General features: G+C 56.1%; 8 protein-coding genes across 8 annotated transcripts; 4 read left to right on the top strand and 4 right to left on the bottom strand.

The window, feature by feature from the left end:
* The first annotated feature begins 2145 nt into the window (after positions 1–2145).
* On the top strand, positions 2146–5444 carry C8Q71DRAFT_349049 (uncharacterized protein). Its single transcript, XM_047917985.1, has 5 exons — positions 2146–2646; positions 2706–2785; positions 2842–3093; positions 3147–3785; positions 3836–5444. Exons 1-5 carry the CDS (start codon positions 2562–2564, stop codon positions 5387–5389), a joined length of 2610 nt encoding a protein of 869 aa, XP_047783102.1. The 5' UTR covers positions 2146–2561; the 3' UTR covers positions 5390–5444.
* A 66-nt stretch (positions 5445–5510) lies between these two features.
* C8Q71DRAFT_349026 (uncharacterized protein) lies at positions 5511–7221 on the bottom strand. The gene is made up of 6 exons (XM_047917984.1): positions 7109–7221; positions 6897–7055; positions 6823–6843; positions 6586–6774; positions 5835–6536; positions 5511–5784 (listed from the first exon to the last, which is right to left on the bottom strand). The coding sequence occupies exons 1-6, from the start codon at positions 7175–7177 to the stop codon at positions 5632–5634; spliced, it is 1293 nt and encodes a 430-aa protein (XP_047783103.1). The 5' UTR covers positions 7178–7221; the 3' UTR covers positions 5511–5631.
* A 204-nt stretch (positions 7222–7425) lies between these two features.
* On the top strand, positions 7426–8352 carry C8Q71DRAFT_700627 (opioid growth factor receptor conserved region-domain-containing protein; the record flags this gene model as incomplete). The annotated part of the gene is made up of 4 exons (XM_047920132.1): positions 7426–7577; positions 7638–7691; positions 7749–7963; positions 8015–8352. 4 exons carry the CDS (start codon positions 7426–7428, stop codon positions 8350–8352), a joined length of 759 nt encoding a protein of 252 aa, XP_047783104.1.
* A 43-nt stretch (positions 8353–8395) lies between these two features.
* Positions 8396–9113, bottom strand: C8Q71DRAFT_349098 (uncharacterized protein). The gene is made up of 3 exons (XM_047917986.1): positions 9055–9113; positions 8654–8974; positions 8396–8595 (listed from the first exon to the last, which is right to left on the bottom strand). Exons 2-3 carry the CDS (start codon positions 8882–8884, stop codon positions 8440–8442), a joined length of 387 nt encoding a protein of 128 aa, XP_047783105.1. The 5' UTR covers positions 8885–8974; positions 9055–9113; the 3' UTR covers positions 8396–8439.
* A 74-nt stretch (positions 9114–9187) lies between these two features.
* C8Q71DRAFT_904524 (vacuolar protein sorting-associated protein 45) lies at positions 9188–11979 on the top strand. Its single transcript, XM_047928855.1, has 10 exons — positions 9188–9552; positions 9609–9804; positions 9863–9942; positions 9993–10220; positions 10271–10474; positions 10526–10846; positions 10903–11061; positions 11119–11357; positions 11411–11563; positions 11617–11979. The coding sequence occupies exons 1-10, from the start codon at positions 9463–9465 to the stop codon at positions 11882–11884; spliced, it is 1938 nt and encodes a 645-aa protein (XP_047783106.1). The 5' UTR covers positions 9188–9462; the 3' UTR covers positions 11885–11979.
* A 3290-nt stretch (positions 11980–15269) lies between these two features.
* Positions 15270–16619, top strand: C8Q71DRAFT_854164 (uncharacterized protein; the record flags this gene model as incomplete). The annotated part of the gene is made up of 4 exons (XM_047927013.1): positions 15270–15315; positions 15371–15474; positions 15526–15777; positions 15831–16619. The coding sequence occupies 4 exons, from the start codon at positions 15270–15272 to the stop codon at positions 16617–16619; spliced, it is 1191 nt and encodes a 396-aa protein (XP_047783107.1).
* Positions 16620–16868: 249 nt separating this feature from the next.
* C8Q71DRAFT_738896 (uncharacterized protein) lies at positions 16869–19109 on the bottom strand. The gene is made up of 7 exons (XM_047922682.1): positions 18956–19109; positions 18577–18875; positions 18297–18527; positions 18134–18238; positions 17848–18078; positions 17148–17790; positions 16869–17082 (listed from the first exon to the last, which is right to left on the bottom strand). Exons 1-6 carry the CDS (start codon positions 18996–18998, stop codon positions 17203–17205), a joined length of 1497 nt encoding a protein of 498 aa, XP_047783108.1. The 5' UTR covers positions 18999–19109; the 3' UTR covers positions 16869–17082; positions 17148–17202.
* Positions 19095–20576, bottom strand: C8Q71DRAFT_349204 (uncharacterized protein). Its single transcript, XM_047917987.1, has 2 exons — positions 19856–20576; positions 19095–19798 (listed from the first exon to the last, which is right to left on the bottom strand). The coding sequence occupies exons 1-2, from the start codon at positions 20324–20326 to the stop codon at positions 19253–19255; spliced, it is 1017 nt and encodes a 338-aa protein (XP_047783109.1). The 5' UTR covers positions 20327–20576; the 3' UTR covers positions 19095–19252.
* Between the last annotated feature and the right edge of the window lie 1254 nt (positions 20577–21830).

The raw sequence follows: 21830 nt of genomic DNA on the forward strand, positions 1-21830 counted from the left end.
GGCTATAGCTGGCAACAACATGGTGAGTCATGTTATCACTGAAGTTGTGAACGTCACGGTGCAACTTGAACTGTGTTGCCGCTGCATTGACAGGGACTTTCGAGTCGGTGCGCTACGGCGTCGGTACAGTACTCACTGCCGGCCATCCTCCACAAGAGCCCTGTTCCTAGGACCGGCTTTCCAGACACACTGCACTCCGAGTACAAGTCCAGTGCCGTCGTGGCTGCAACTTGTCTGGCGCAATGTCGCGCGTGTCCGCCCGCGAGTCCCTCCGCAAACTCAACTATTCCCACATCGGAAGGCCCGCCGGACCAAGATGAAACCGACAGCTGCGATACTGAGTGCACTGATCAGTGAGGCTGAGCAGGAGAAGACTACTGAGGAAGCCGGTGAGCAGTGAGGCCAGGCAAGACGAAGGTGAAGGGCAGGCCCAGGATAGAGGATAAGGAGTGCAAGCCAGTGGACGTGTTCGTCAAGACTGTTGCATGCCATTTCCAGGAGCTCAAGCTCATCGACAAGGTGCGTACGTTCGAGGTCGCTGCGGACTCGGATGCCTGATGGCTCCGAGCGGTGATCGTGTCACTGCGGGATTTGTGCCCGGCCTGAAGCGGAAGCAGCGCGCGTCGCGGGACGTCAATATGGACGTCAGTGTCGACGAGGAGAACGAGGAAGATGTCGAGTACGCCGGAGACAACGAGAAGGTTGACTCGGACGGCAAGCTCGAACAAAACGTGCTGATACCCCTACTAGTAGACCCTTACCGCCACGGCAGTGGCGGTCTCAAGCTCTACTACTCTTCCGACACCCTCACCACGTCCCCCGCTCATCGCAGCGTGGCTACCGCACCCATACTACATCGACCCGAGCCACATTACCACCATCACTGAGTCAGATTCTCGTGCGGCAATGACGTCGCAGCTGCCCTGGCCCCCGCTCTCCAATGCCCCCTTCCGCGCCGCCAGCACCGTCGCTGCACTCACGCTCACGCTCCCGGCGCCCACGCACCCTATCTAGCCAGTCACTGCAAGGGAACGTGCCTAACGACTCGCGCCGCGCGGGCACACAAGGTTCGCACTCGGTAAGTCCTGACGTGGACACCGCCGGAGGACGAGACAGCCGCGTTACGCTTGCTGCAGACGAGCAGCTCGCCGACGTCGATGCAGTCGAGCTCTACCCCGACGAGCTTGGCTCGGGCGGACCGACGTTTGCGCTACACCTCCCGAATCTCTGAGACCCACTTTGCATGTACAGACTGACCTCTGTAATTCACAATATACATGTATCATACATCCAGCACTCATTTACTACAGTTTACGCTCTTTCCCGCTGCACACCGATACCTCCTAGCACTATGTACCATGCCTATCTACGATATCGCGTTCTGTGTGATCGGCACGACAACGATAAGATGAGATATTGCACTATCGCTCGTTTAGATGTCACCAGATTACACGGCCGTGATCCCGGCACAAATAGACGCTGGCCGTCCAGCGAAGGGGGGTTGCCTATCCCCAACATTGGATCTCAAAGTTGATCTCAAGCTAGAGCAAACGATCTTACTTACTTAGATCAAATCTAAGATTCTCTTGTCATTCGTCGAGCTGCGCTTCCTTGGCGCTTCCACTCTTGATACATACTAACTCACGACCTACGCACATGAATACTGGGCCCAGAGGTCGCTTTTGCTACTAGCAATGCCCTCGTGCAGGAGATCATTGTCAGCTGTACACTATTCTTCGTCGATTCGGGAGGTGCGGCTGCGGGTAGATTCTGGTACGTCTTCGTGCATGATCTTGCCAACCGGATCCTCCTCACTGGCATCGAGGCTCTATTTCACCGTCTGGGAGTTGTGCACGTACTGATACAACATTGCAGGCCGCGATTATCAAGGCGCTTGGTGATCACCGAACGTGCAGAAGCAGCTCAGACTGGTCTGGACATCGCGAGGCATTGGGACAGCGGACATGCAGTCGGTGGCAGTGAGTGGAACGAGGCATCAGCGCGGACGGCTTCCACGTTCAGACTCTGAGTTACTAATACAGTTTCAATGATCCACTACATAGATTTAGCAGATATATCACAGCATGTCGGGCCCCTACCGGCGAGCGTCATTGCTCGATATCAATGTGCATGCAGCGCAGCAGGTCCCTATAGGACTCTTCAGCCGCCAGAGCCGGTACTCAGATGGCGCTATCTAACATGTGCTGCGGTGGCCTCCGGCCTGCGCACAGCCTACGCATGCGGGCCAGAGTATCTCCACGATTGACAAGGCTCGCACTCATGTATACCATGAGGCCGACGGGACGATTTGTTACATTCCCTTCATTTCGGATGGGTGCCGACGGTAATGAGGGTGGCTGCCTGGTACCCTCCTGGAGCGGGCGAGGGGCACACTGCATTCCTTCACAATTCACTCCGGAGCCTCTTTTCTTGCCCGTCGAGCTGCTCAGGCAGCACACGAGCCCCTTGTCCTGTATCTACTTGTACCACTCACTGTCTTTTGAAGAGACCTTCCATTCTTCTGCGCTGAGACACTTTGACATATTCTATCACGACCCATCATGCCCCCGAAACAACCACAGCGCCAAAATTCGTATTTTACCAATCTCTTGTGGAAGAAGCCCAATGACGCAGCTAACGGCGACGGTAGGCCTTGATTCGTTCTCGCTCAGTTGATGTTACTTACGTGTACTCGGCTTTAGCAGACACAAAGAGTTTGTTATCCAAAGCGTCCAAAGCGTCCAAGGCGGATACCAAGCAGCTCGTCAGCGAGCTCCAGGCCAAGGTGCGTCTTGTGCATGCAGCATGCTAGGCATTGGCTCATCAGATGTTTGGCCCTAGCTCGACGAGACGACGGCCGCGCTAGATGCCAAGACACGGACAGTCGATTCACTCGAGGACCGTGTCAGGACACTGGCCTCCTCGTTAGAGACAACACAAGCAGAATCGCGCGACGCGAGTGCGGCTCTCCAGACTGCGGAGGACGCGAAGGCAAAACTCCAAACAGACCTCGCTGAAACGCTGAGGCGCTCTGATGCAGGGCGACACGAGCATGCGGAGCAATCTGCGCAGCTAGAGGTCGCCCGGCGACAGGTAGTCATGTTTTAGTTTCACGTCCCATCGCATGCTGATAAACGTGGTTACAGGTTGATGAGACCAAATCTGCACTCGAGACGGAGCGCGCCGCACATCTTTCAGTCGAGCAGCGTTTGAAGTCGACTGAAGAAGACCGCGACAAGTTGACGACACAGCATGAGAAAAACCGAGAAGTCATCTCAGCCAAGGACGTAGAACTGCAGGACGGAATCCGACGACTGCAGACCTTGGCCTCGGAGTTGAGTGCTGTACGCGACGAGCGGAACGAACAGTCCGACCGCGCAGCGGATCTCCAGCTTGAGCTCTCCATCGTGACGAAGGAACGCGCGGAGCTAGACCAGCGATGCGAGGATTACCTTCGCCGAATGAAGACGTTGGAGGCGGACTTGGGGAAGAAGTCGAGTGTTATGGACGAGATGACCGAAACTCTGGAGGCGAAATATGCCGACCTACAGGCAGCGAGGGAAGAGCTGGATGCTACCCGCGTTGAGTCAGCGAGACGTTCGATGCAGATCGAGGAGCTGGCCGCCGAGCTCGCACAGACCTCCGACTCTCTTGATCAGACGAGAGCACAGGCACGTGCAGACGCTGATACGCACCTTCGCAAGCTCGACGAGCTCGAGAGACGGCACTCCCAGAGTTACGCCGAGCTGGAACGGCAGGTCGATAGGTTGACCGCGGAGCTCCAGGTATGTCGAGGCTACAATGCTTTGCTGCGCCTTCTAAGCACGTTACACAGGCGCAAGAAGAGAGTCATGAGCGCGAACTCCAGGCGACACATGCTTCGCATCGGGACGAAATTGACACGCTTGCTGCCGAGCGCGATGAAGTCCAACGTCGGTGCGATGTGGCTGGTCGCGAACTCGAGGGATTCCGGGAGGAGTACGACCGCGTCTTGATCGACGCCGAGGCTCTCAAAGCACAATGTGATGAGCAGGAGTCGACAATCCAGGACCTGCAGACAGAGCTGTCCGAGGCCGAAGGCGCTCTTGCCTCTGCGCTGCGTGCGCTCGACGCCGCCAAGGTGCAGCTCGAGGAAGGCCGCCAACGGACCGCGGAGATCGAGCGGGCGAAGGGCGAAGTCATCGAGGGACTATCTGCGGACCTGTCTCACGCTCGCGAGGCACACGCTGCCCTCCGCGAGACGTTCCTCGCCACGGATCGCCACGCAAAGGAGCTAGAGAACACCGCTCGCGCTCTTCAGGACGAGATCCGTCAGCTGCACGCTGCCCACCAAGACGAGCTGTCCGATTTGCTCGTTGACAAAGCCGACATGCAACGGAAGGTCGATGCTGCGTACGTCAGGGCCTCCGAGCTCGATCAGATGGTCCAGGCGGACGGCGCAAAGATCACTCAGCTGGAGAGTGAGTGCGATCAAGCCAAGGCGCGCATCACTCAGCTGAACAACGTCCTCAAGGGGACAGAGGAAGCGTACGCAGAATGCAGGGCAGCACTATCCCAGTCCTCGCACAGGCTCAAGGCGCTGCAGGCGGAGTCCGACGCGATCCGTCAAAAGAGCGCAGCCTCCGAGCGGGAGAAAGAGCAGGCAGTCGCTCGCCTCTCTTCCGAGCTTTCGCAGGCGTCGCAGCAGAACAAGACGCTGCAGGCGGAGCTGGACGCCGCACGCCAACGCCTCTCGGGCATCGGCGAGAAGGACCAGGAGATCGCGCGGTTGTACCAGGAGATCGCGCGGTTGTCCAAGGAGCTCGCGGATGTGCGCGAGGCACGCAACGCCCTCACCAGGAAGCTCAACTCGAGCAACGAGCAGGCGCGCCGCCAGCTCCAGCAGGCCGAAGAAAGCACCAGGAAGCGCACGGACGAGGTCAAGCAACTCCGCACAACGCACCAGGCGGCGGTCGACGAGCTCCATGGTAAACATAGGTCGGCGCTGCAGCAGCAGGTAAAGCAGTCCCTCCAGGAAATCGAGAAACGAGACGCTGAGCTCCGCGCGGTTCGCTCTGACCTGGCGGCTGCGACCGCAGCTCGTGCATCGGCTGAACAAGAGGTCAACACCTTGAAAACGACGCTTGAGAACCACAAGCACAGCGCGGGCTCGCTGGAGCGCACGAAGGACGGAATCGCCGTACAGATCCATAATGACTATAAGGCGCAGATAGCTGCGCTGGTGGCGGAGAAGGAGGAGTTGATGCATCGCTGGAACGTGCAGGTTCGTGAGCTCAAGGCTGAGCAGGTCCAGCTTTTGCTCGCTGCGAGGCGACATGATCGTGTTGGCCGTGGCGTAGTTGGTGGTATAGCAGCAGCGTTGGGGTTGGCGACTGGGTTCCTCCTCTGACTAGCAAGGCAAAGGCGCATTAAACGAACATTGCACTAAGTTATTTGACCCTACATCATCACGCTTGCATTGCATCTTTCCATAGCTCGCCTCATGGTATCGACACGAATTATTTATGACCGCAGGCGCATATTGTGTAGACGAACATAGGACTTCTAGCATGTATGTATGATACAAGGGTAATTGCAGTGACGAGAACACAATGATATAGCAATGTTGTTACACATATCGCCAGTGGGAGCCTACTTCTTCCGTGGAACTTTCGCATTCGTTGCGCGGCCAGCGGAGCCATTCGCCTGGTCAGCGTCAAGTTTACGCTTCTTAGCAGATGTGTTCGTAGAGGGTCGCGAATTATTCGTTCTCGGCGTCTTTTGAGGACGAGCGTCGAAATCATCCTGCAAGTGAGGTCAGGACTCATTAACACACCCCAGTCAACGCAACTCACGTCAGGGGCCATAGCAAGCTCGTCCGTGTCGTCATCGTCGTCATCGTCCGGGATGTAGCGAGGCCGTCTACTTTGTCGATACGCTTGCGGCTCCTCGTCTTCGTCCTCATCCTCGACCACCCGCCTAGCCTGCGACTGTCTGCGGCCATTGGACGCCCGTGCATTGGTGCGCTTGCGCTTAGGCTGCTCCGGCTCATACGCCGAGCCCGACGCATCCGACTCAAAGGGACCCGCGTCTGAATCCTCCTCTTCCTTCACCGGGACGGAGATCACAGCCTGCACGCGCCGGATGACGCGCTGTTGCGGAAGGAACTCTTCTGGTGGTGGTGGCATCGCGTGTGGTTTCATCTTCAGTGGGGGGTGTGCGGACGAGGTGGCACGGGGCGTGTTCGGCGTGCGTGGGGCCTTCGTAGCCGGCGCGGGCTGCGGCTTGTTCTTTGGTGTGCGAGTGGGAGGAGGGTCGACGGGGCGGTCAATCTGTGAGATGTGTTTAGATGGTGTCTGTGCAGCTTTCGACTTCCGGGGTGAAGGCGGCGCATTGTCGTCTGGTGCGTGTGCCAGGGATGTTTGTCGTTTCGCGAGCTGTGGCGCCACAGATGAGGTGGAAGCCCGCTTTGTGGAGGAACTAGAAGGTTCGAAGATGTCTGGGTACGGAGACCTCGAGGCGAGAGCACCCAAAGCAGCATTAGCTTGAGTGTTGTACTGGCAGTAAACTCAGCTATTAGACCACGATGGATGATACGTTACGTACTGCTAATTGCTCAGCTACGAGCTCATCTATCCGAGATGACAGTTGGCACCGCTCCTGTTCAGCGTGTAAGCAGCGCTCTCTCCAGTCGTCGATCTCTTGACGAGATGTCTCCTCGAGTCGCATCAATTGGGCCTTCCATTGCGTGGACTCGGCGCGCAGGTGTGTTATTGTCTCAGCCTGGTGCTTGATCTACAGGGCCATGAGAGAGCGTACGGAGCCCAGAATCAGATGGCCTACGGTAAGCTCGGCTTTGTCGACCTGCAGTGACATTATAAGTGCATCGAACATTTCGGTGGTTCTGAGGTACGCACCGCTGCCCTCCATGCCTCTTCACGACGCTCCCAGTTCTTCTCCTCGAGCTTCAGGTCGCGCAGTAGTTTGAGCGCATCGTCCCGTTCCCGACGCGCCTCCGAGGCGTCCGCGTTCGCGCGCGTGACATCAGAGCGGGCCTGTTCTTCGACAGTTGCGAGCTGAGACACGCCTGAGAGAGCCGAACGTCACTGAAACGATGCAGGGGGCTTACGGCGAGGTTCGCGGCCTTCGAGAGCGAATTGAGCGCGTCAGAGATGATGGAGGACGGTGTGGGTGGCATCGCGGCTGAGCTCGAGGCAGCAAGTCAATTGGCGGGGAAGGGCAACGTAACAAACGTAAAGGCGCGTTGTGATCGGCCACACCAACCGCGTCCTAGTCAAATTCATTTTGATTTTCCACGCGACGCGTCGGCCGCCACCGCGCGTCTCGCTCAGGTCGCACCACCACTTCATGCTTGCCGCTTGTCGCATTACTTGCCTTACTGCAAAGATAATACATTCTGCTGCACGCACTAGATCTGTATCTGCCATGTCTGCATCTATACCTCGAGACGTCCGCGAATTCTTGGACGATTACCCGGATAATAATGACGACCCATCGTGTTCAGACAACCTGCTGTTCTATTCCAACAAGTCGCGATGTCAGCCAGATAACCTCTACATTGACGATCTACACAAACAGTAAGCACTCATGAGGCCTGGCCTGTGGACCGGTGAGCTGAGGGTCGCACTCGCACGCAGATGGCGTGGTGATTATGCGAAGCTAGAGTACAAGCATGGATTCATTCAATGGCTGTATGTGCTGCTTTCTCGTCCTCTCACAGATGGAAAGGAAAACGGAATCATACATAGCTTCCCTATACCGGAGCATGGCATGAATTGGGAGTCCCAACCACTGCAGCGCCATGAGGTGGAGGCCATGAAAGCCGACGAGACAATTGTGGAGCGCGTCCTGCGCTCGTACAGGTTGATGCTCGACTTCTACGGCATGCGCCTCGAGGACAGTGAAACGGGTCTTCTCGCGAGATCAGACAAGAACTGGAAAGACCGGTTCAGAAACCTGACTCGTAAGTCTCATCGCCACTTGATATATCGAGCTGACGCGATCCAAAGCATAGGTTCCTCACACAACTACCTCCGCATTTCGCGGATACTCAAGTGTCTCTCTATGCTTGGGCTCGAACGTCTCAATGCAGGCTTCCTCCTCTTCGTCCTTGCAGAGCAGAGCGAGCATGGTGAACTGAACACGGCTGGCATCCGGAGTAGTATGGATCGATGGTGGGCAAACTGCGTGAGGAATGAAGAAGAGAGGAAGTGGATTGGAGAGATGATACGGAACGTCAGGGAGCGGGAGCGTGGAGAGTTCACCAGAGAGCTGTATACCGAGGCGTTGAGGAGACGGAAAGAGACGGGCAAACTCGCGGAGGAGGCCAGCGCAGTGGATGCGGAAGAGTAGGTGAGTTCCCTGTCTCATCGTGGCTGCATTATCGTAGAGATGTACTGTGGTGCATGGTTTCTTGCAGAAAAATATACATGGCATAGATCAGGACCCGCCCGGTTGATCTTGTTGTTCAGCCAACAGCTGCAGTTTGGCCAGCAAAGCTTGCTGTCGGGCCTCCTCGAAACGAGGACTGACTGATAACAACAGGTCGTCGAGGCTTTCGAATGTCCTTGCCGGAGATTCTACATCGCATACGATCTATGCAAAAACACTACTCAGTTACACCTATCACGCTTGCAGACACGCCTTCACGCACGCTATAACCACTTGTCGTGAGCATCACGTTCACCGCCTTCCCTTCTAGGAGCGCGATACGTGCTCTAGCCTCGTGAGGTGATTTGTGCAAGATCTCGTAACGAGACAGGCCAAACGCATGTTCCTTCAGCGCGTTCTCGAGCTCGCCGCCGGGGAAGTCGTTGTGCATTGGCGGGGACCCTGGAGATACAGGTTTTGAGCTAGATGACACTTCTATGCTTTGGGTATGCATAGGTTAAGTTGTGACGAGGCACCGCTGGTGTAAGACGAAGGCTGAGGAAGAGAGGCAGTCGGGTACATGCCGGGACTCAGGGACAATGAGCTGTTGGAACATCGAAACAGCATCCGACTCAGGGTCTCAGTCTGCGTCATTCGGAGGTGGCTTCAGCACATGAGACATACGGTATCTTTTATTGCTGTGACTGGATAACTTGTTTCTTGCGAGAGTCCATGGACGTGAGCCTGAGCGAGGAAGCTCGAGGACTATAGACTTAGCCAGGGAAAGGCCGCCGGCCGTGACGACGATCGCATATGGGCGCCTACGCGTGTACGGACGCGCCGCAGTGACACGCACAACACTCGCGTCTCTTCCGATCCCCTATCCTCTCATTCGTCTTGGATCTTTGTAACATCTCCCGGCGAATACGTTTTGAAAGAAGAGTGCAAGGAGATAGCATCAAATACTGGATCAAAAAGGGGCAGCAGGGCTTGTAGCCATCCCGGCGTCTGTCCACCCACTCAAAGTTCAAGCCCGCTTTCTCTCGACCACGTCCAATACCCACTCTTTGCACCCTCGTTCGTTGAGCCACGATGGACATCGTCAAAGCTGTGGAGACGTACATCACCAAGTTGATCTCCGTGCCGCCCACGATGAAGGTCTTGCTCCTCGACGGACATACGGTATGTTTCGACACGTTCGTGCAGGGTCGAGAGTTTGTCAACATTTACCCCGACAGACACCTATTGTATCGTTGGCCGTCACTCAGTCTACCTTGCTCGCTCATCAAGTATACCTCACGGACAAGATCGACAACAAGAAGCGCGACCGGATGCCGCACATGAAGTGCGTATGCTTCCTCCAGACAAGTGACGACAGTCTCGAGGCACTAGAAGCGGAACTACGAGAGCCAAAGTACGGCGAATACTACCTCTGTGGGTAATCTCAGCACTGGACCTCTCCAGCCGCCCCCGTGACACGATTGCTATGCAGACTTCAGCACCATCCTCAGCAAGACCACCATCGAGCGGTTAGCGGACGCAGACGAGTACGAGGTAGTACGGGAGGTGCAGGTGAGTACATCGCATCTCGCTGGCGGCGTATCCCCTGATACACATGCAAGGAATACTTTGCAGACTACGCGCCCATCCTCCCGTGCCTCTTCTCCCTCAACCATATGCCGAGTGCTTCGCATCCGCTGTACGGCTCGTCACCCAATTCGTGGGACCCGAAAGCGCTTGAGCGAGCTGTACAAGGCGTGACCGCCGTTTTGCTGAGCTTGAAGAAGAAGCCGGTGATTCGTTACGAGCGGTCGAGTCCAATGGCGAAGAAGCTCGGTGTGGAGATCCAGGTGAGATAGCACGGAATGACCGATGGCAAGAAGTCTAACCAGGGCTATAGCATAGGATGCAGTCTGAATCTTCTTTGTTTGACTTCAGGTTGACCCAAGTCCCTCCACTGCTCCTTATTCTGGATCGTAGAAACGATCCTGTGACTCCTCTGCTCTCTCAGTGGACGTATCAGGCCATGGTGCACGAGCTCCTGGGTATCCAGAACGGTCGGGTAGACCTCAGCCTTTTGCCTGACATCCGACCGGAGTTGAAGGTACGCCATGAGACCATACTGCTATGCCCTCATCCACTCAACTCACTGTAGGAAGTCACTCTAACACCCTCCACTGACCCATTCTTCCAAGCACACCACCTCGCTACCTTCGGTGACCTCGGCACCTCCCTCAAGGCATATGTCCAATCTTACCAGTCCCACTCCCTCGCGCACAACCCACAGTCCATCAACTCAATCACCGACATGAAGCGCTTCGTCGAGGAGTACCCCGAGTTCCGCAAGCTCGGCGGGAACGTCAGCAAGCACGTCGCACTCGTGGGCGAGCTTAGCCGGCTAGTGGACCGGGACAAGCTATTGGACATTGGAGAGGTCGAGCAGGGGCTAGCGACCGGATCTGGTGCGGACTTGAGGGTAGGTTCTCAGTTGGTCTTCTAAGATGCGGTGTTGACACGGGGCTTTGCATACAGAGTGTACAGGCCCTCATCACTAACCCTACCATTCAGCCGTGGAACAAATTGCGCCTGGTCATTCTGTACGCGCTGCGATATCAGAAAACACAAGCAAACAATGTCGCTTCACTTATCAACCTAATGCTCGAGAACGGGGTTAATCGAGAAGACGCCAAGGCGAGTCGTTGCGCTGCGTACAGATATATCTCTGACTCACGACATGCCCAACTCTAGCTCGTCTATGTCATTTTGAACATCGCGGGCTCAGATCAGCGGCAAGACGACTTGTTCTCTGCGGAGTCGCTCTTCGCGAAAGGCCGCTCAGCTTTGAAGGGTCTCAAGGGCGTGGAGAATGTGTATATGCAACACCAGCCACATCTTGCCGAAACGCTAGAAAACCTGTTCAGGGGCCGACTACGGGATACCAGCCATCCTTTCCTCGATGGCGCAGGGCCAAACGCGAGTCTACAACGGTGCGCTTACTGACCTGTGTCTCATGACGCGTCTTCTCATCTGTATATACTAGACCGCAGGATGTGATCATCTTTATGATCGGCGGGACAACATATGCCGAAGCCCGCGTTGTCGCATTGCTCAACCAGGAGTCGACGCAAGGCGGCGCGTCGTCTGCGGGCACGCGTCTTCTCCTGGGCGGGACATGCGTACATAATTCATCTAGGTACGTAGTACGCCCCTTCCTGTCTGGTCGATGCTCACTGTTGCACGTCCTAGTTTTGTGGACATGATACGCTCCGCTGCGGTCAACTTCTCTGCGTCGGTGTACGAACCTCCGCCAGGGAGCTCAAGCACGATGCCGGCCTTGAACCTCAATCTAGGCGGTGTCAACGTCAGTTTGGGTGGTCCTGCAGGCACTGGCGTGTACAGGACGAGCGGGGAGGGTGTGAGCTTGCAGGCGGATGGCATCAAGGATGGTGTGAAGAACCTCTTCGGAAAGGTGCGGCAGGGTGTGGATCGGATTGCATCGCAAGAACTGCGGTAGTTTGGACGCTTGATGGCAAATGCTGTTTGTCGTAGTGTACTATGAGTATCTGTCTAGTCAAATATTCTTGGAGGAAGGAAACGGTGCGACCCGCGATCCCAATATTGCAGTGCGATGTCGAGGCTCGTCCAGAGCTCGTTCTCGAGGAAGCACGTGCCAACGCGTCGCGAGATCGGACACGTATGCGGTACCCAGCCACACGCGTCTCCAACTCACCACCACTACTCTTTCCTCTTTCTTTCTCTCGCAGCAGGGTTTGCTGGCCTCTCTTTTGGGACTTCGTCTCGGTTACCGGCCAGGACTGGTTTATTTGCTTGACGGACACTTCCTGGATCGAACATGCCGGCGAAAGGGCTGTTCAGCTCACTGAGAGGCATCGACGCCTTCGGCAAGGTTCGCGAAATGCAAGGCCTCATGGTGGTGGCGATCTAATATTCTGTACAGACTACAGAAGATGTAAAGGTCAAGACGCGTACCGGCGCGTTCTGTGAGTCAACCTGCACAGTTTGCGGGGATGTCGCTGACGTCGGGCAGTGACCATCCTCTCTGCCGCCATAATCCTGGCCTTCACGACCATCGAGTTTCTCGACTACAGGAGGGTCAATATTGACACGTCTATCCTGGTTGACAAGAGTCGCGGAGAGAAGCTGAATGTTCGGATGAACATCACCTTCCCGAGAGTACCATGCTACCGTGAGTACGACTATAGTTTGCAGTGCTGATTCGCGGAGTGCGTAAGGGCTGTCTGGCGCGTATACGCTACATCATATTTCGAGCGCAGGTGCTACATAAGTCTGCGGTTCACATGGACTGGCACCGTCAGACGCAGACTGGCTGAGTCTAGCGTCGGCTGAGAGCGGGGCTGTGATAGTGGAAGACTGGTGAAGCACTGTGATGCTCGTTGAAGATGTAGCAGCCACTGTTTGGGCAATTTCACATTCAGAGCAATAGCTCCGCCCATACTCCAGATTGTCAGAACACCTCGCATCTGCTCAGTATAGGGACATCCTGCTCGCCACGGTAACTGAACTTCGTTGTATGCTGTGGTCCGTCCGTAATGCATATGAACATCGTTCAGATATCGTCGACTGCCTCAGCTGCTTCAGCGAGGTATCTTCGAGGCGGTCTCTGCTGTTCGTATCATATACGAGCAACCAGCAGGCCACTATCAGCCCGACAGCAAGTCACTGTCTAGATGGAACGTGGATGCTCATGCACCTTTTCATCTATGTCTCACTCGTTTGCAGCGGCTGTGGCTTATAGCTGATCATTTCCATCATAGTTCTCAGCTTGGACGTGATGGACATCTCTGGCGAGACCCAGACCGATATTTCGCATAACATTGTCAAGACGCGGCTGTCGCAGAAGGGCGAATCCCTGCAGGCTCTGAATGCCAACAACGAGCTCCGCAATGATCTCGACAAACTCAACGAGCAGCGTGGCGAGAAGTACTGTGGTTCTTGCTTTGGTGGAAAACCCTCAGAGAGCGGGTGCTGCAACACGTGCGAGCAAGTGCGACAGGCCTACCTCGACAGGGGATGGAGCTTCAACCGACCCGACTCGATTGAACAGGTTCGTCTGTCAAGCGATCTGTTCACCGCGTTTTCTGACATGTAGCTTAGTGCGTCAGCGAAGGTTGGTCAGACAAGCTGAAGGAGCAGGCCGATGAGGGCTGCAACATCGCGGGCAAGGTGCGCGTAAACAAGGTCGTGGGCAACATTCACCTCTCTCCGGGACGGTCGTTCCGCAGTGCGGCGCAGAACATCTACGACCTAGTGCCCTACCTGCGCGACGACAAGAACCGCCACGATTTCTCGCACGTCATCCACGAGTTTGGTTTCGAGAGCGATCAGGAGCGTGACCGTCAGCGCCAGCGCGAGTTCAAAGGTATGCTTGGTATCGAAGGGAACCCACTGGATAAGACAACGAAGAGGGTGAGCGCATCGGCGTCCGACTCGACGACGATGCTAATAGCAGCTTCTTCAGACGTCGAAGCAACAGTACATGTTCCAGTACTTTTTGAAGGTGGTCTCGACGCAGTTCAACATGCAGGACAGCAGAGTGGTATGTCGAACTCTAATGCCACGGCAATCTTGCGCATACTGATTATCCGCGCGCTGCGTACAGTACAAGATGCATCAGTACAGCGTCACTCACTTCGAGCGGGACTTATCAAAAGGGCAACAGGAGGACAACAAGGAGGGGACGCATGTTGCACACACCTCGACCGGTATCCCAGGTTCGTTTCCGCGCGCAGATCGCATGACTTGGATACACTGACGGATACCCAGGCGCGTTCTTTAATTACGACATCTCGCCAATCCTTATCGTGCACGACGCGACGCGCCAGTCGTTCGCGCACTTCCTCACCTCGTACGTCTCCTCTGTTGCATACTTCTAATCTCATGTGTTGATGACGGCGACGGCGCAGGACGTGCGCGATTGTTGGCGGAGTGCTCACAGTCGCGTCGCTCATCGACAGCATGTTGTTCTCTGCGACACGCGCATTGAAGCAGCATGGCTCCGGGGCGCATCAAGGATACTCCAACGGGAAGCTCATGTAATATGTATCGTTGTCATCGTCATGTTATGTATCGCTTTGGGATGGACTAGTGGAGGGCAGCCTGCATGCATTGCTGGTGCTTCACCCGGTGGGAGCACGTGTGAAGAGGTGCACAGCACCTACCCTAACTAACTTTTCGGCACTGGCTAGACCGCGGCTACCATGACGGTTGAAGGTGAGTGTGCAAAGTCTCGCCGCCTGACATTCCGCTGATCCTGCTCGGAATCAGTCTAACATGACCTGCGCAAGGTAGATCCCTACAGCCTTAAATTCGGTCCAGTTCCGGTGGGCACCTCTATTTGTTCAGACGGGCGCCGATGAGTGGAAGCTTGTTCTTCTTCCATTGCGAGAGGCGCCGAGGCCATGCGGCAGACGCAAGCGCAAACCTGGCGCCGGGGCCCTGGTGTGGCATGAGCATTTCATATCTAACACGCCTCTCGCAGCAGGATCTTCGGTAGTCTGTCCGCAACCTCATGTGGATTCCCAAGGGTACTCGGGCTCCAAGGAGCGAACTCTGAGATACATGCAAAGGCTGCACGCGTGCGGAGTGCCAATCGCGTTGGAGGCGGGCCTGCGCACTGCCCTTCCACGACAATGCAGGCAGGCGTGCTCTTCACTTCCGACTGTAGATATAGCAAGGAGGAGACCATTAACGGCTTTCATATCATTCGAACTTTGCTCCTGCTTTGACGCATCCGCACGCAGCGCGCCCACTCCTCTTTCACCGACTTCCATTGTATGATGCTGGCATCCCGACAGGTCCGGCCCACCGCCGCCGCAACCACCGCTCGCCCGTCGCCGCTATGGCGATTCAGCTCGAGCATGGTGGGCATGCTTAAGAGTCAAGCGACCACCGAATCGGTTACAGGTATGACATCGCCCGTGGAAGCAAAGTTGGTACCATACTCATTAGTCGCTCTCAGAGCCAGACAAGCCTCTCAGCGAGAGTCCGAAAGGCTCGGTCGCATCCCTCCCTGCTGCTGATTTCAGCGAGGATGCCAAGGTGGCAGATGCCTTGAGGCGCAAGGTATTGTTCCGCACGAACCCTGTATTCCGTATGTGCTGAATTGTTGGTTAGCTCGATGACGCGAACGCGGCACTGGCGACCAAGGAGAAGTCCGTGGCATCTCTAGAGGAGCGCGTCAAGGACTTGAGTGCTTCATTGGGAAGCGCTCGCGCGGAAGCCGACAAACACCAATCCACCCTCTCCGAATCAGAGGAGACGAAGGCCGCTGTGCAGAAGGAGCGCACCGAGCTACAGGAGCGTCTCAGCGGTGCAGAAGCCGAGATTGAGCGGAGCCGTGTCGAGCTGGATGCTACGCGCCGTGAGGTATGTCCATCGCTGCGTCTTGTCTTTGATAGCTGCTGATTGTCACATCGCAGCTCGAGACAGCCAGATTAGCCTTGGCTGAACGCATGGCAGACCTAGATGCCGAGCGGAATCACCGGTCGACGGTCGAGTCCGAACTGAAGACCGTGCAGCTCGAGTGTGAAGTCCTCCAGGAGGCACACGCCCAAGCTCAGACCGAGGCAGAGACCAAGACCGCCGACCTGGAGGAGCTCACCGCTCGCATCGAGGCGTTGGAGGCGAAGTTCGCTGCTCTCCACGCTGAGCAAGAGGAGAAGTCAGCACGGGTGGACGAGCTCGAGCGGCAGCTTTTGGAGGCGCAGGTCTCCTACGAACAGTGCGCTCTCCAGCGTGATTATGCCCAAGACCACGTTCGGGCTCTTGAGCAGCGCCTCGCTGAGGTGACGACTGCGTTGCAGCAAGCAGTCGAGGAGGTCGGCAGAAAGGAGGAGGGCATCCACGCCGCCCAGGAGGTGTCCAGCTCGCTGGCCAAGCAGTTGCAGGTAGCTCGTTCGAAGGCCGAGAAGAGCGATGCGGTCAACCACTTCCTCGAGATCGAAATCCAGGGTCTGCGCTCGCAGCTCGAGGAGTCTCGCCAGCGGACGGAAGACGCGGAGCACGCCCTCGACGACGCGCGGCGACGAGCAGGGTTGGACAAGCAGGTCAACGACGCGGCAAACATGCGGCTCCGGAACGAGCTCGCAAACGCCCGCGTTGCATACGCGACTGTGCGAGAACAGTTCCAGGTCATCGGGCGCCACGCGACTGACCTCGAAGCTGCAGCACGGAGACACATGCAGGAGACGGGCTGTTGCATACAATGACTGCGCGGGCGCAGAGATCCTGATTTATGACGGCGATATTTATCCCATGTATTCGATGTATCCTTAGCATTTATGTGTCATTCCTTGTTCGACTAGATAAAGGGCATACTAGCTATGGAGGTTGTTCCTCTGCACGGTTGAACTCACGCAATGTACACCATCTACATCGCATCGTGATTAGTAAATCTCAAGCGTTCCACCTGCGCGCCGGTCAGGTTCGGCTCTCGGCGCTTACTAGTGGACGCACAACTCTACTCCCGACTGCAACCCGACTGTCACGGTTACGTCCGCCTACCATCTACTTGGGACCGTGACTTTTCCCTCTAGGGCCAGGCGTTGTGAATAGTGCTCGAGAGTCTCGGGAGTCTAGTCAAGCGCATTGTTGAACAACACTATGTACTTTGATGCATGCTACGTACGCATGACTTCAGTTGGCTCATGCCAGTCGCAGTGAAGACACGGAGTAAGCGTTCCCCTTCCAATCCCGCTACTTCAGGGGCTAATGGCTGTGATACTGACTACTTTAAGTTACGATAACGTAGTCACATTGGACGTTCTGGCCTGCAGAACGATGTCGACAGATTCACTGGATGGTACAGCTGCCACCGGCGTTCACGTCTGTGTTCCTCAACTCCTCTCGCAGCCTCCTCTTCTCACCCCTCACCTTCTTGATCTCCTGAGCGGCATCGTCTTGCGCTGACCGCAAAGCTTCCTCCAGGTCTCGCACCCGCTGGGAGAGGGCGCTCTCGGTCTTCATTGCCTGCCACCGTACCTCTGTCACCTCGTGCATCGCGGTGTCTGCCGCTCGATGGGTGGCCATCTGGAGGTCCGATAATTGGAACTTCAGGGCGCTGAGTTCGGAGAGAGCGTCATCGCGTGCGCGGGCTGCTTCAGCTAGCAGTCGTGCCAGAGTCTCTGCATTTGCCGTGTGCGCGTCAGCCTGACAGCGCAAGGATTCAAGCTCCTGGTTTTGTTCAGCGAGACACCGACTCTGTCCCCGAAGTTCCGTCGTCCTGGACTCGAGCTCAGAGGACAACTTTGCGTTGGCTGCATCGAAGCGTGTGTTATCTTCCTTGTAGTGTTGCAATTCTGACTCGATAGCCTGCCGGTTCTCGCGCTCCATCTTCACTTCATCCGAGTTACTTCGAAGTGCTCTCTCAGCGTCATCGAGCTATATTCGCACTGATCAGACTCGTGAAGACGTAGTGTATGGGCTCACTGAACAAACCTTCGATCCAATGGCCTTTAGCTCCTTCATCTGATTTGCTGCATTCGTCTGTAGCTCAGCAACTTGCGTGTTCAATTCTGCGTTGTCCCTCTCGACACGGGCCCTGGCTTCCGCGGTTTCCTCAAGCTGGCGTATTGAAGCTTGCAACTCACTCTGTAGGGCGGAGCGGTTGTCACGCTCCTCCACTAGAGTAGCTTCGACACCAGCTAATGCTGATTTTGTCGTGTCAGACTGGATCGACAATTTGTCACGTTATTTATGCGCGATACTTCTACTGCTAGCTCACCTCTTCCAGCATCGCTCTATGCTCCTCATCCTTCCTTTGTAACACCGTTTTCATGCTCTCCAACTCGCTTCGCGTCTCTTGGAGGCCTGCCCTGGTTTCGTCAATCTATTTCAACCAAGGTGAGTTCCAGATAATCACAGTTGCGTCCGTGTCTGACATGTACCTCGCTGCGCGCCGTCTCCAACTCCAGGTCTTTCCTCGTCGTCTCTGCTATTGCTTCGGTCAGGCGCTGTTCGACATCTGCCAGTCGCTCTTCAGTGCCCCTCTGAACCTCCTCTTGTAGGGCCCTGCTTTTCTCTCCCTCGGCGCTCTCAGTCACCAGTGATTTCACTCTCTCCTCCAGTCCAGCCACCGTCCGCGACTTTGCGGCGAGCGCAGCCTCTGATGCTTCCAACTAGACCTTCGTAAGTATACACTTACACTTCCTCTGGCCATCCGCTCACCTTCCTCCTCAACTCCTCGGTGATTTTGCTCGCAGCATCATCCTCTGGGTCCGAGCTGAGCGGAAGTGAAAGCACAGAGCTCGTTGGACTGCTCGTAAGACTTGTCACAGGCAACGTCGGCGTCGTTGTTGCGGATGTGACACTCGCGGATGCTTCCGCAGGTTGAGCTTTGAGTAGACTTACGACGCTCGTGCTGAAGCGCGTGAGCGGTGAGGGCCGGAGTGTCGGTCTCTTCGAGAGCGAGCCGGGGCGATTGGCGAACATGGGGATGAAGAGGGCTGTACGGAGGGGCGGATAGACTGTGGGGGTACGGATGGAATGAGGACTGCGCGGTGCGGAGTCGACAACTCTATATGGTGAATTGACATGAATGGCGTACAGGTGCTCATGGGGATCGAAGCTGCGCAGGAGCCGTCGAGCATGCACAGAGCAGGTGAAGATCGCGCGGCGGGCAGCTCCCAGTACCTCCGTCACGCTCGGTCGCGGAACACAGGCGAAGACGGTGCAATTGATGCATGGCTCTCAACGGGACGTGCGTTCATTCCATAATATGCACGCGCTGATACTGATGCGTCTCGAATCTGAGGCCCGGGTCACGGTAATATACATAGACAGCCTCCGTGAATGATATCATCAGGTCTAGAGACACAACGTGCCCATACGCTTCCCACCTCCCTCATTGCAAAACGCATCCGCCCGACTGTGCCTTCTTCAACTCCTCCTTCAATTTAGCAATCTCGTCGCCCATTCGCTTCTTCTCCTGTTCGCCGTCATCCTGTGCCTTCTTGAGCGCTGCCTCGAGGTCGTCGACCTTCTGCTGCATGGCGCTTCGCTCGTACACCGCTTCTTCCGTCTTGCGCCTCACTGCTTCCAGCTCGTCTACTCTCCTGCGTGACTCCGCTTGCGCCTCTGCCAGCTGAGACTGCACGTCCGCAAGCTCGCCTTCGAGCCTGCCCCGGACCTCGCCTTGTGTTGTCCTCTCCGTCGCTGCTTCTGCCCGTACGGTGTACAGCTCTCGTTCTCTGCTGGCGATTTCGTCTCTGGAGTGTACAAGCTGTGCCTGTAGCTCGTCGAGCTGAGCGTTCAAGGAAGCTAGTCTCTCCTGCTGAGCGATATCATTCGCGTCGCCCTCCTCCTTGGCCACTTCGAGGACCTTGATTCGCTCTTCGAATGCTGCTATTCTGCTCTGTTCCTTTGCCAGTGTTTCCTCCGCTGCATCCAGCTAGTCGCGGATCATCAGTATGCAAGGTCCACTAGCTATATTTTCGCCGCCCCTTACCTTCATGCGCAGTTCCTCAGTTATCCTCGTCGCGGAAGCCTCTCCGGGATCAGGGCCAAGTGGGAGCGAGCTCACCGACGATGTCGGGCTGCCCGAGACAGGAGCTTTGGACACGGACGTCTCGGCGCCATTGGTCTGTCCCTGGCCCTTGATCAGGCTGACGGCGCTCGAGCTGAACCGCTTCAGCGCAGAAGGCCGAAGGGAATCCTGCCGGGTAGGCTGTCGCTTCGTCGGCATAGTCGAGGCCTTGGAAGGCGTCATGCGACCATTTGTGGGTGCGGGCTCTTCGGCTGGCTCTGAGGTGAGCGCAAGGGAGGTGACGGACGAAGCAGGGCTGCTCGATACGGCCGTGGAAGATGGCGTGGACGACGAGGCCTCGCTCGGCTGGGCTTTGGCGGTGCCCGAGCCGAAGCGCGAAAGTGCGGACGGGCGCGAAGTGCCCTTGCGAGTAGGTTGGCGGTTCGGGAACATTTGCGTCGTGGGCGTGAAGATTATGGTGTATGAGCCAACTCCGGGGCCGTCATTATATAGACACGCAGCATGGATTAGGCCCCTGAGGCGTTCTTCGAGCACGCCTATCCAAGGTTGGCCGCGCTGGTTCAAGCACGCTTGGAGATAGCAGTGTATTGGTCAATGCCTTACTCGAAGGCGGTGCGGTTCGATGCATACACAGAACATGCATGTCGGTGCGCTACGCGGACTGATGCAAACCACCTTTATGAAGGTATAGACCGGGCTCGCCCAGTCGTAGTGCGACTTGCCGGTTGCTGTCTGCCCTGCGCATGTTGGCACGCGTGCTTTTCACGTGCCACTTATAGCATATGGCGCTCTGCTAAGTCACAGTGCTAGAACTGAGGCCTGGGGCCTGAGGCCTGAGGACTCGGACGAGACACCCATAGCATGGGAGCTTGCATCTTATATTTACAAAGGGGCCTGGCAACCCTCAGTGTTCACAGCATCGACAATAGCCTAATCTACGCGATAGCGAGCCATATAAGGTGTAGTCATATTGCATATGACATACGGCAACGTATAGCTTGAAGACAGAACAAAATTCAGAGGTGCATACTTCAGGCTATCGATTCTTGAATGGACTCTTCCAAGCCGCGTGGCCCGTGGCCATGGGGGTCCACCTAAGTTCGGTCTTCACTTCACGCGAGTCCGTCGTGGACTTGGTTATACATACTACCTTTTGGCTCGAGGCACTACATGCTACGGATACCTCTCATTTGATACTACTCGAGTCCGGTTGAAAAATTCGTACAGATCATATTGCAGTATGGACGTCCCGGTCGTAAGTAAGTTAGTAGTAAATCGCTAACACGTGGTCCTTGGTCACTCAGGCCTCAGGCCTCAGGCCTCAGGGTCTAGTATGTGAGGTCGCTCGCCGTGATGTTATATGGTCTAAATTACCGTGGTCCGCAGCAATGCTACGCCGCGTCTAACTCGCAATGGCATTGCAGGTTCATCCTGAGGAACGCATCTTTGGGTGGACGCGTACAAGTTACAGCGTGTTAACTTAAGTTACACACTTGGGATAAGATTAGCGCCCAATCTCGACGAGCGTCGAGCCACATCTTGAGCCACAACGGCCACACGTGATCGCCTCGCGGTGGCTGATACCGCGTCGCGACAGGGCCAATCACCGCATGTCTTGCATTGTCTATCCATTGTTCTTGCATTGTTCTACATCTGAGGAAACAAGCAGACCCATACGGGGTAAAGGCCTGCTTCTCGCTCTAGGCTTGTTTCACACGGCGGTTGAACTCCGACAGGTGTGGCCAAGGTGTGGCTCTGCGTCGAGCCTGCATAAATATCCCAGTTCAGTAGTGGCTAGACTCGGTACGTCTGTGCAAGATGCCACCACTCTCCAGAATTTCTGACTACGAATCTAGCGAGGCAGGTTCGCTACCGCCATCCCCGATCTTCGCACTCGGGCACCCGTCTCCTACGAGCTCCCACTTTTCTGACGCTG

This window comes from Rhodofomes roseus (assembly GCF_022264815.1).
Source record: "Rhodofomes roseus strain CIRM-BRFM 1785 chromosome Unknown C8Q71scaffold_3, whole genome shotgun sequence".
Taxonomy (NCBI): domain Eukaryota; kingdom Fungi; phylum Basidiomycota; class Agaricomycetes; order Polyporales; family Fomitopsidaceae; genus Rhodofomes; species Rhodofomes roseus.

Bases quoted from the DNA above. Each gene is read 5' to 3' on its own strand.
- C8Q71DRAFT_349049 (XM_047917985.1), top strand. From the start codon at position 2,562: ATGCCCCCGAAACAACCACAGCGCCAAAATTCGTATTTTACCAATCTC. The intron at 2,647-2,705 runs GTAGGCCTTGAT...CGGCTTTAGCAG, and splicing joins TGACGCAGCTAACGGCGACG to ACACAAAGAGTTTGTTATCC. The intron at 2,786-2,841 runs GTGCGTCTTGTG...GTTTGGCCCTAG, and splicing joins TCAGCGAGCTCCAGGCCAAG to CTCGACGAGACGACGGCCGC.
- C8Q71DRAFT_349026 (XM_047917984.1), bottom strand. From the start codon at position 7,177: ATGCCACCCACACCGTCCTCCATCATCTCTGACGCGCTCAATTCGCTC. The intron at 6,775-6,822 runs GTAGGCCATCTG...ATGGCCCTGTAG, and splicing joins TCGACAAAGCCGAGCTTACC to ATCAAGCACCAGGCTGAGAC. The intron at 5,785-5,834 runs GTGAGTTGCGTT...CCTCACTTGCAG, and splicing joins AGCTTGCTATGGCCCCTGAC to GATGATTTCGACGCTCGTCC.
- C8Q71DRAFT_349098 (XM_047917986.1), bottom strand. From the start codon at position 8,884: ATGCATACCCAAAGCATAGAAGTGTCATCTAGCTCAAAACCTGTATCT. The intron at 8,596-8,653 runs GTGCGTGAAGGC...GTTTTTGCATAG, and splicing joins TCACGACAAGTGGTTATAGC to ATCGTATGCGATGTAGAATC.
- C8Q71DRAFT_904524 (XM_047928855.1), top strand. From the start codon at position 9,463: ATGGACATCGTCAAAGCTGTGGAGACGTACATCACCAAGTTGATCTCC. The intron at 9,553-9,608 runs GTATGTTTCGAC...TTACCCCGACAG, and splicing joins TGCTCCTCGACGGACATACG to ACACCTATTGTATCGTTGGC. The intron at 11,564-11,616 runs GTACGTAGTACG...TGCACGTCCTAG, and splicing joins TGCGTACATAATTCATCTAG to TTTTGTGGACATGATACGCT.
- C8Q71DRAFT_738896 (XM_047922682.1), bottom strand. From the start codon at position 18,998: ATGCTCGACGGCTCCTGCGCAGCTTCGATCCCCATGAGCACCT. The intron at 18,876-18,955 runs GTACGCCATTCA...GTACCCCCACAG, and splicing joins TTCGATCCCCATGAGCACCT to TCTATCCGCCCCTCCGTACA. The intron at 18,079-18,133 runs GTGAGCTAGCAG...TTGTCGATCCAG, and splicing joins ATAGAGCGATGCTGGAAGAG to TCTGACACGACAAAATCAGC.
- C8Q71DRAFT_349204 (XM_047917987.1), bottom strand. From the start codon at position 20,326: ATGTTCCCGAACCGCCAACCTACTCGCAAGGGCACTTCGCGCCCGTCC. The intron at 19,799-19,855 runs GTAAGGGGCGGC...ATCCGCGACTAG, and splicing joins CTGAGGAACTGCGCATGAAG to CTGGATGCAGCGGAGGAAAC.